Source organism: Fulmarus glacialis, unplaced genomic scaffold (assembly GCF_000690835.1).
Source record: "Fulmarus glacialis isolate BGI_N327 unplaced genomic scaffold, ASM69083v1 scaffold40220, whole genome shotgun sequence".
Classification (NCBI taxonomy): domain Eukaryota; kingdom Metazoa; phylum Chordata; class Aves; order Procellariiformes; family Procellariidae; genus Fulmarus; species Fulmarus glacialis.
Genome location: NW_009188993.1, coordinates 1 through 11,263, shown reverse-complemented (window position 1 = coordinate 11,263; position 11,263 = coordinate 1). Strand labels below are relative to the sequence as shown.

The window sequence follows — 11,263 nt, the reverse complement described above, 5'->3', positions numbered from 1 at the left end:
GAGCGCGGGAGGAAGGAGACCGCTCAGAGGCGGCGGATGGGTAGGAAGGGAACAACGGCTGCGGTAATGCCAGCAGCACCTTGTGTGTGGGCGAAGATGTGTAGTTTTCCATCTCTGCCTCTGTACCTGAGCTGGTGGGGCTTTGCTGTCACTGCAAGTCATAGAACAGCAGGATCTTTATTTCTGATGAACCAGTTTTATAAGGGTGGGGAGGGGGGAAAAAAGCCTTATAAATAAAGCCATTTGAGAGCAGGAAAAACGAACACCATGGCTCTGGTGTGCCTGGAATTTGCGGTTGAGTAATCCTTTCCTGTTTCTTTTTTGGGTTGTTTTTCATCTTTCAGAACAGTGCCTGAAGCAGGTCCACCATGCCGTTAGTAACGAGGAACATTGAGCCAAGGCACCTGTGCCGTCAGACGTTGCCTAGCGTTCGAAGCGAGCTGGAATGCATGACCAACATCACCCTGGCAAATGTCATACGACAGCTGGGCAGCCTGAGTGAGTACCATGGCGAGCCTGCGCGTTGCCCTCAGGAGTCGCTAGTGCTCTTTATTTAGCTCCCTTTCTACTCTCGTGTTCCTATTTCTCCCCCATCTGCCTTCCCTGGGTAATGCTAAAATGTTTTCCTAAAGAAATCTGATGCTAATTTCATATCCCTGGTCCCACTGCCTTCCCATCTAAAAGAAAATGGGGAGGGGGGGATGTAGGTGTGTGCATGCGTGTGTGAGAGGCTGCAGCGAAACTGCAGATGGAAGGATGGAGCACAACTCAAGCTTGTAAAATGGGAGGCTCTCCGAGCAGCCAGGATCTTGTGTCAGAGAATGTGCCTGTAATTGCACGCGCTACTAAATGGAGCTTGACTGTGTTGGATCTACAGCGTGTCAGTAGTCTTATTTTTAATGAAGGATAATTAAAGCGCACACGCAGAAGCTGCCTGTTTGCCCCTGCTGTTTGTTGCGTTGCAAGACCCAAAGTCCCCAGTCTGAGCCAAGCGTTGCCTCTGGAGCATTGGGGGTCTGGGGCTGCTCGCTCAAATGGCATCACGAGCTGTAGCGGTGCCTAGCTCAGCTCTCCAGTGGGCTGACCAACAGCCTTGTAAAGGCTGGAGGGAAAATGTGGACCTACGTGCCGTAGGAGGAACGAAGAGTTAATTGTGGTCTCTCCGGGATGACTTCTTAGTCTGTCGAAATACTCTGGATTCTGATTAGCCACCTCTGCCCTTGAAGCAAGACTTTGATAATCAAATTAATATATTGTTTAGCTTCTCCGTGGTGTCTGCAACCACTTCTGCTTGCTCTGCAAAGCAAGCCCCTTGTCTTCTGCCATAGCGTGAATGTGGCAGGGAAAGTTTGGGTGCAATCTCTTTCCAGCAGTGAAAACCATGGCTGTTGCTAAAATCTGGGCCTGTGTTTGCTGCCAGTTGGTATCGCATTCTGTTGGGTTGTAGAAATGTCACTGCACAAGCAAGACCAGTCTCTCTGCTCGTGTTCCACTGGCCCTTGTTGTTCATTTGTTAGGTCTTGTAGCCAAGATGGTTGTGGAGTGTGAGTAAAATCCATCTCGTGCATGTGAAATGATGAGGAAGAAGATAGCAAAGCCGTGCAGATCTCGGCTGCAGAGAAAGCTAATCCCAGTCCAAAGGCATGCAGCGGGTTAGCGTGACAGAGCTGTGGTGAGATCCTTCAGGTTTAGACCTCCTTGCGCAGCTCAGATATTCAAAGCTTCTCTGCTTCTACCTCATCAGAGAGGGTGAAGCGCTGGAAGCCAAATTGCAGCCTGGTTTCTTTATCGGGAAGGTACCCTGAGAGGCTCGCTTGGCGATGTGGGGAGGGAGGTGCGTGCTGCTGGACCAATCGCGGATACCTCGAGGAGAGCGCTGGAGGGAAAACTCGGGAGAGGTGGCTCTTGCTGACACTTGCGTGCTTGTCTGTGTAAGAGGGGGGCGAGGCAGGAGGAGATGCTGAGCACTGTCTCTTACCCGCTTTCCTAGGGTCAGCAGTATTTTAAATGAAGCAATATTTAGACTAACTGCTACAGAATGTTCGCATCCAAATGACCAAACTCCTGCCCTCCCCTCCTTTTCTCTTCTTACTTCTGAAAAATAAATCCGCTCCTTTCTCATACGTTGAATATTACAGGAACGTAAAGCAGGTTCAGTAGGCTGTGACAGCCCTGTCAAGTGAATAATCAGCCATGCCTAGTGCACCACAGTCTCTTTACAAAGATGCAAACATAAATCTTGTCAAACTTTCATATTCCAGTGAGTTTACCCTTCGTTACTATCACAGCTGGTAGCACTTTTTATAAGTCGACTGCGTTTCTATGTGATTTTATAGAATCCACAAGCTAAAGATGGAAAGACCTATTAAATCATGCCGTCTGTCTTCCTGCCAGTGCATGACAAAGATAATTCTGATTGTAAGCTGCACTTTTGCAGTCAAAGTAACTAAACCAAAAAATTAATCTCTGCCTTACCTCATCTAAAAGTGTACATGAAACACAGAACGGAATGTGAGATGCTGGATAATAACTCTGTACAGGTGCGCTTACACAGGCGAGGGAATACGCACCATCCCTTCTTCTCCCTCCAGGGTCAAGACCGGTGTACACAATGCTGTTTATATATTATTTTATGCTTGAAACATACTACTCAGCATTGCAAACCAAAGACTTTTGTTTTTTCCCTAGTGCTTGTTGCAGTTCCTTGTGAAATTCAGAAATTATTTTCAGTTCTCGTTAAAGTAGAAACCAAATTACAACAACTACTTTTTCTTTTTTGAACTGTTGCTGGGAGGTATCAACTTATCCCGTAGATAAACCTTCACCCTCTTTGGTCAAATAGGAGAGCTGGTCTTGTGCTGATGTTGAACACGGAGAGTGCTTCATGAAACCTGATTATAGCAAGAGCTAACTGGCCCTTAGGTCTCCAGAAATAAAATCCCTCTCATGAGTTTGAGGAAAGCTGGTTGGGCTTGTTAACGGAGCGTATGTGGAGACTGTATTATCTAGGAGAGCGGAAGGAGAAGGTCAGTTGAAGTTAACGTCCTGCATTTGCTTTCTATAAGCACTTCAAGCTGGCGTTGCCACCAAAAGGGGTGGAGGAGGTTGATTTTTAACCTGGCTGGTTCCCCGTGCTTGGCAGTGTAAGGAGAACTGCATGGGAGTATGAACAAGTAGCTGATATGTCAGTTTAGATAGCTAGAAGTATTTGTGCAGCTGGGCTTTGGGGCATGCCCTCGCGTTGCCTTGTGGAAGGGGCGCTTGTCTTTCTGATGTGACTCATTGCAGACAACCAGATTTTCCAAAATTGCTGTTAAAGTTAGGCTTCCAACTGGTTATCCTTTCCTGAATGTCGGGAGAGGATCTTCAGGAGTAACAGATTCCAGAACAAACTGTTGACCATATGATGATGCACTTCAAAACCAGACTGCTTATTGGGAGCAGCCTTGTACTCAGCAGCCGTGGCTAGAAATGTTTCCCATCAGTGGGAACTCCATGGGCCTATGTCTGCTGTCAGTGCCAAGTCTGTTCTGATCAGTCTTGTCCTCGGTGTGGTTAGGGCTCCCTGTCTTGGGTTATGCCTGAGAGCAAACAAAACGACAGTACTTACTGTAAGTTCTTGGTTTTCCTCCAGTTCTCCTATCTCTGTCTACCTGTGGTCACCTCTTGTTGTACGCGTAGATTTTAAACTCTTAAGGACAGAGGACATCTTTTTGTTATGCTTGTAAGTGGTGCAGCAAGCTCCTGATCCAAGCCCCTAGGCACTCTTGCAGTCCAAACGATGGATGATGTTTGTCATAGCAGCCCACTGGGCAATCCAAGCTGTTACAGAGAGAATATCCCTGTTTGAGAAGTTCCCCTTTGGTTTTGATTTAGAATAAACATGAATGCATCAATTTTTCAGACACTGCCACCTGAAGGAACAAAAGGGTCAGTGCTTTCGTCTGTGGTTATAGCTCAGGCTTTAGGATCAAGGACTGGGTTTGCTCTCTAGTTCCAGAGTACTTTGAGCTTGTAAATATGTGCCAGTTACCCTGGAGGCAGGCCTGCTGGAGACTGGGAGCCTTTGAGATTCTCCAGAGCAATAAAAATCTAACTGTATTTGCCTGCCTAACAAACAGAACAGCAGAGGATCTTAAAGGACCTACAGACCGTCCAAATTCAGACCAGTATAGTGTTGTCAGCCCTCTTTATTTCGTTACTTTAATAATGACTTGAAAGTATGTTTCGATTGTTTCTTTATTGCTTGAAGATCCCTTGGAAATGTCAGGTTTTGGTGGAACAGAGCGTTTTCTTCCTGGATGTTAAACTCAACCCTGACAAACTTGAAAAGAAGCGTGGTTTGTTCGTTCGTTCTTTCTTCTTTCTTCAAGAAAACAAGCTGGGAGACTGAATATGGTCTGATGTGGCTCACGAGGGTAATGTGGACACTTTAATATTCCAGGTAAATTCGCAGAAGACATATTTGGAGAGTTGTTTACTCAAGCCAACACCTTTGCCTCTCGGGTGAGCGTTCTAGTCGAGAGAGTTGACCGCTTGCAAGTCAAAGTCACTCAACTGGATCCCAAAGAGGAAGAAGGTAATGGAGTGGAGCGTGGTCCTTGCAGACCAAGTGTGGTAAAGATTCTTATTGAGTCAGCATGGTTGGTTCGTGGCCATAAAATGAGCATGACGCTGTGATGGGTGTTGTTGGAACATGTTCTCTTGGACTAAGAGGGACCGTTTCCTCCCCTCCTGAAAAAGCGCTGTGCTGCTCATGTGGATAGCCTTTCTGGCCGAGTCTAGATTTTCTCGTTAGCAAGTCTCCATGTGGAAACTCGCTTTTCAGCAGTTTGATAGCGGTGCACTTCTTGAGTCTTGGTCGCAGGGGTTTGAAACCGCATTGGCGACTCTCGAGAGAGCTGTGTCTGTACAGCAGCGGATTTTGGCACGGCGTGACTGAGACTTGCTGGGTTTCCCAAGAGATCTGTGGGAAAAGGAACCTGACCTTAAGAAGTGCTAAGCATGCCAAGAACTCCGACTGAAATCAGATGTTCACTACTTGGTCTTCAGTGTCATTGGCCTGGGTCAAGCTGTTCTTCACTTGCTCTCTCCTCTTTGTTACAGTCTCCCTGCAAGGCATTAACACCAGGAAGGCCTTCAAAAGCTCCACTACTCAGGACCAGAAGCTCTTCGACAGAGATTCTCTCCCTGTGCCTGTCCTTGAAACCTATAGGACCTGCAATACTCCTCCACCTCTCAACATTCTCTCACCTTACAGGTATGGCTGCAACGCCCCTTGTTCCCTTGCAGAGGAGTGTCTCTTCCTCCCAACCTGCCAAAGAGGTCATTTCCCATCCCGTGCTGTAGCTGTTTCCAATGGGAGATCGAGTTGCTAAACTGAGATCCACCAGGAAATCTCCATTCTCTGGATTACGTGAAACTTTGCTTTTGGGGCTGTACAAAAGAGCGTAGCTAGAAAATTATATATTTGGTTACCTGCTGTCACTTTGGTGAGTGCCTTGGGGCAAGGCTTGGCTGGCACTGCATAAACATGCTAGGTGTTGTGCAGATGATGCATTTTTCTTGTGCTTCTCTGTAGCCCTGTGGCTCCTTTCCAGAAAGCCGCAGTGCAAACTGCAGAGCACACATCTGTAAATGGCTCTCACCCAGGTGAGTGCAGCAGACTCCTGTAGATCTGGAGATGCTTTCTGTGGCCTTCTGTGCCTGGTCTGAGACATCTGATGTGACCTACGCTGGCTGTGTAACCAGTTCTCCTGAGCAGTCCTGCTCTGATTTAATCTTGTAGGTAGTAGAAGTAAAGGGGGTCAGAATACAGAGACTTAGCCCACATCCATAAATATCTTTTGAACAGGTAAAAAGTAATTACAGATAGCTGGAGGCAGCTGTCTTCTGCCAGACGCGGCTGCACTGCAAAGTAGGAGGAGAGAGTGTGTGTGTGTGTGTGCTCGCTCATGAGTTTCAAGGATGCTGCTGGTCTGATTTAGGGTTCCTGGGCTGGAGAAGGCTTTTTTCACACCAAAAATACAACACAAACAAGTGGGAGTTGAAGTGAGAGACCTGCTGCTCTCTTGGTGATTGTTCAGAGCAGTTGAGCTCTTCAGGTGCTGAGTAATGGAGAGTTTGTGTGAGGGCAAAAGCGCTGGCAAGTGGGAGAGCCGGGACAAGTGAGGCTGTGGGTCCACTGCCTGCTCTGAAATGGAGGACAGAGGCGAGACCGGCGTGTTTGACCTTCTCACTGCAGAGTTTTTAAACTGTTATCTGGGGTTGTGCCTTATGTTTTCTTTGGGCTTCAAACAAATGCATGACCTGGTCCTTGTTTGTGTGTTTTTTTCCCCCCTCCCTGTTCTAGGGATGATGGCAAAGAGGCACTTAAATTCTACACAGATCCTTCATATTTCTTTGACCTTTGGAAAGAGAAAATGCTTCAGGACACCAAGGATATTATGAAAGAGAAGCGGAAACATAGGGTGAGGAAATGGGAGATCTCTGCCAACAGAGGCATGTCAGGGAAGAAAAGGAGGTGGGAAGTGTTAATGAATCTTGGACTCCAAAGTTGCTATCCAAAATTCAGGTTTGCTCTCTTAAACTCTTTAGGGATCAATTCAGTGAAGTTTTTATCTGGTTTACTCTCATCCTTGTTAATTAAAAAAAGAAAACAAAGATACCCTTAATCTGTTTTTCCAAATGCCACCGTCTTTGTATGGTTATAATGGCTTAATTTGTAGTCCTCAAACATAGCGCTGGCGCAGTCAGCAGGGGAGAAAGTTGTGTTGCAGTCTTTTCTGCACTTCTGATGTTGCATAGGGGTCTGTTCAGTGTTGAAGCAGTGCAAATCCCACTGCCCCAGCACCACAGTGCTTTGAGTGGTGTAATAAATTCTACTGTGGAAGAATAAAGGAAGGAGAAAATGTCCCTTCAGGAGGGCAAAACCAGGCCTAACGTTAAATTAGGGGCAAGCGGGAGGCTTAATAAAACCGTTTAAGCTGAAAATGCCAGGTAGAGTTCCTGGTTTGGTTGCCTGGGGACTTGGACCCATGTTTACCAACACTGAAACTTACACCATAAAAGATTCAGTTTGAGCATACTTTATTTAGCTTTTGAGCAACTGGAGTATTAAATATCAAAACAGATCATGGTTTTTCAATCAAAATAACAAAGGAGAGATTGAGGGCATGTTAGAATACAGAGGATGAGGCTTGCTAAAGCCCAGTTCTTTCTGGGCAACTGTCCATGTTGCACCCCAAAGCACTTAACGCCGGCAAGGTGATGGTGAGATTTGGCAGTCTTGACACAGAGGCCAAAAACTGAATTGATGTGGGAAACTGAGCTTTCACTCTGCCCTCAAGGTGGTCATGCCAGGGAGTAACAATGGCATCATGTCTGGGCTGCACTGGGGAAATCTGATGCTGTCTTTCTTTTTTTATGCTATCTGTGCTCCATCGTCTTTGTATGGGAGATCTTTGGAGCCTGCAGCAATCAGGAAAGTAAATTAAAAATCCTGGCCCTCTTTGAGACTGTATCTTCTTGAAACTGCTACAGGTCTGTCCTATCCCTCCCTATTCCCAGTGAGTTTAAAGCAAAATAAGGCTTCTGTTTGATTCCTTCTCCCTTAGAAAGAGAAAAAGGAGAATCCGAACCGAGGAAATGTGAATCCGCGGAAAATCAAAACCCGGAAAGAAGAGTGGGAGAAGCTGAAAATGGGACAAGAATTTGTTGAGTCAAAGGACAAACACGGTCCTGCTGGGTAAGCAAGTCTGGGGCTCTCTGTTCAGCTCCCCAGCGAGGGGGAGCGGGCGGGCGTTGTTGATTGTAATGCAGTTCACCCTGCTCTGCAGCTTCTCCAGATCCGCTGCACAGTGCGGATCGATACTGCCACTAATCAGATTCTCCAAAGTAAATCCGTCTGCTGATTTAAAATTTGCTAAATAAATCAGGGAGCTACAGGGTTTGAACAAGGTGGCAGGAACAGCTTTGGTAGCAAGTCTGCTCTCGGCTGCCTGTCTTGTAGGCACAGAAGTGTTGAGAGCTTTGGCTCCCTACCCCACCGCGATGCCCTTCCCATCACACCTAGCCTCTGGGCCTTAAGCTGAGGAGCGGGGTGGCATCTCGGTGGTATTGTGTGATTGCTTTGTTGCATTTCACAAATGGCTCTTCACACCCTAAAGTTGAAGCGGGGGCTGTCCCCATCCAAGTATTTCAAGCTACAGATCTCTCTTTAGCACTTCTGGCTTGGGAATTCATTTAACTTTTGACACCAGCAAGGCTGGAAGCAGACCGAATTCCCCACAATGCACTTCTCGCTTGCTCGCTCCTTGCAGCTTCCTTTCATATAAGAAAAATCTCTCTTTAAATCACACTCTCCAGCTAAAAATAAAACTTGCTTTTAGTTTAATAGGAGAACACGTTTGGTTTCTAGCAGAGGAATCGAGCAGCACAACAGCACCATTTTCTTGCTCCTCTCTTTTCTTGTGTAAGCATGTTCATGCATTTGAATTCACTTGAGGTCCAGAGCCCCCAAGAATGGGGTGGTTCCACCACCCCACAGTGAAATGAGCACATTGAAAGTTGAGTGTGAGAGTGGTCTCTTCCTTCAGTACTATTCCAGCTTTGGATACTTGCTTTTAATGGCATCACTGTTTCTTGGGTTCTTTTTGATATTCTGTTCTCAAGCTTATTTTTTGGCATCTTTGAGTACCTCTTCTTTTTTGCCACTGATGGTACCCAATGTAACTGGGAGTCCTTCAAGTCCAAATTGGTCAAAACACTCTTATAAGTGTTTTTTCTATAATCAAATGTTAAGAAAAATGTTTTTTTATTTTGGTGTTTTCTTGTTCACTAAAATATATACTCATGCTGTTCTGGTGTGTGGTAGCAATAAACAAACATGAGAGCATCTGGGCAAATTCTAGCCAAAGAATTATGCAGAGCAAACTAATACAGCTGTATGTGGTTCTTCATATAGGATGCTTTGAGAAATAGAGACTTTTTTTTTTTGAATGTTGCTTTAAGGTTTTGTTTTGTGTGTCCTGCTGTGGTGGCTGATAAGGTCCCACCTAAAGGCATTTTTTTTTTAGAAAACCTCATTGCTAAATCTTGCAGGTTGATCCATCCACGTGGTTGATATCACTGCTGTTCAGTGGTTGAACTGCTGCACAGTTATTTGTTGTAACCCTTCCAGGAGGCAGAGCTTTTGTGAGTGAGGGGAAAAATGAGCTTCAGATGTTGCCTTGAACTTCTTAAATAAATTGCTTGTCTTGCTTTCACTCAGGTACCCCTCTAACATGGTGTATCAGAACGGCAGCATCGGTTCAAACGAAAGCATGGACGTGAACTGCTACCCGCCACCGCCGCAGACTGACTCTATTGTGCCACCACCTCCTTCATTCCCAGATGACAGCCTGCCTCCACCCCCGGTGGAATTTAGGTAAGCCTACGGGATCCCTTCTGTCACCAAGGAGTAGTAGGTGGTGTAAAAGGATGACATGAGACAGGCTGAGATAGTTCAGCATAACTTCCTAACGGGCGTTGTATGGGAACCAGAATGCTCCTGTCTGGAGGGGAAGTGCAACTGCAGGCAGGGGCGGAGGCACAGCCTGCACAGCTCTCCATAAATCCCAACCACCATCATTGTTCCCGTACAGAAGGGGAGAATGGGCTTGGGCGAGAACTAGAGCAGACTTATTTCACTTTCTAGAAGAGTGGGATCCCAATTAATGGTCTGGCTCCGTTGCATGAGTTTTCCAATGCTGTTGTGGACTTAACATTCCTGATAGAGCTGTGCAAAGAATGTCTTCTTCCGCCTCTGTTTTTTGTTACCATTTGCCCTATGATCTTTGACAAATGCACGACGTGGGTGCTGAAGATGTAGATGTAGTTAAATTTAAAGGACTTGAGCACACCAGCTGACTTCTTCCCAGGGACTTCAGTGCAAGTTCAGGGCAGCTGCTTTGTATCGGATGAAATGGTGACTTCCAGTCACCTCTAGAGATGAGAGTTATTGTCCAGCAGTGGCTCAAGACACAAAAGGTGAAACAAGAGAGTAGCTTTTTTTTAAAAGGCAGTAAAACAGAGTCAAGAGTAACAGGAGGGAGTATGTCTGATAGACAGGACTGCATTAGCTTGTCTCCATCTTATCCAAAGGCAGCAATGCTGCAGAAAAGGCTCTTCTGATGTGTCAGAGAGACCAAGCACTCCACTCTGCAGCATGTTCCTCTAGGGCAGAGCAGAAACGAGCTTTCAGATGAAGCTTACACTGCCTTATGCAGTTGCTTAGATCTCTGCCTAGCCACAGAGATCTCCCCTCTCTGGTTTTGTTTTGGTGGTTGTTTTAAAGAACCCTGGGAGCTAGGTTTGATTTCCAGTAATCTCTCTTGGATCAGCACTGTGCACCGTTAAAAACTGTGACATTTTTGTGGCAAATGTACCTTATTTTTCTGTTTTACCATGGAAGGAGATGTCAGTTTAGGGCTTCCTTTACACGTGCATGGGATATTACAGTATCTTATGGGCAGTAGTGTTTTCTGCTATAACACAGCTTCCATAAATGGGAGGTTCAGTCCCTCAAGAATTGGTATTTTCCTTAAAAGCACGTTGGGTTTCCATGTCTTCCCCTTCACTCCCCACGGCGAGCTATGAGACATGGCTGCTGCACTCCAGCTCTGAGCCGTGGAATCCGGTGAAGAGATCTGTTCCTAGCAGGTGTTCAGAGCATATGCTTTCCTGGCACACCCACCAGTCCTTGCGCGATTTATCACGGTAGGCATCCCTGCTTGGCGTGTCATAAGTCTGACCTCAGCGTGGAGGGGTAGTGGCTTGCATTGCTGCAGGAGCTCTTAAGCCAGGAGGCTGCTCAGACATGACGCCTGGCCTCTGGTGGAGAGGTGAGATGGCTCATGTTCTTGTCAGCCTGGGAGATGGGACAGATGATAGCATTTCTGCCAGTCCCCAGAAGCTTTCCTTTGTTCTGGTGGTGTAGGCCAAAAGAAACACTGCGAGGGAACTAAAACCAAGGAGTGAGGTCTCATGGAAACACCCGTTAAAGCTGAACTTAGATTTTTTTTTTTTTTTGTCTGGACCGCAACAAACACAGATGATTTGCGTTGACATTGAGATTGTACAGTCTAATCTGGCCTCACAGCTAATAGCCCCTTCTTTCTCTCTCTCCTTCTGTTGCAACAGCTATCCTGTAGACAACCAAAGAGGTTCTGGTTCTGGAGGGACCAAACGATCCAGCCTGGTTAGCCCGAGTCACCCGCCACCA

At 46.4% G+C, this 11,263-nt stretch overlaps 1 protein-coding gene across 1 annotated transcript; it reads left to right on the top strand.

Moving 5' to 3' along the window:
* Positions 1 to 343: 343 nt before the first annotated feature.
* WASF2 (WAS protein family, member 2) lies at positions 344 to 11,260 on the top strand (the record flags this gene model as incomplete). Its single annotated transcript, XM_009580628.1, has 7 exons — positions 344 to 498; positions 4,445 to 4,579; positions 5,107 to 5,260; positions 6,353 to 6,470; positions 7,617 to 7,747; positions 9,272 to 9,427; positions 11,182 to 11,260. Coding segments are annotated over exons 1-7 (903 nt in total), but the record flags the coding sequence as incomplete, so codon positions are not given.
* Positions 11,261 to 11,263: the final 3 nt, after the last annotated feature.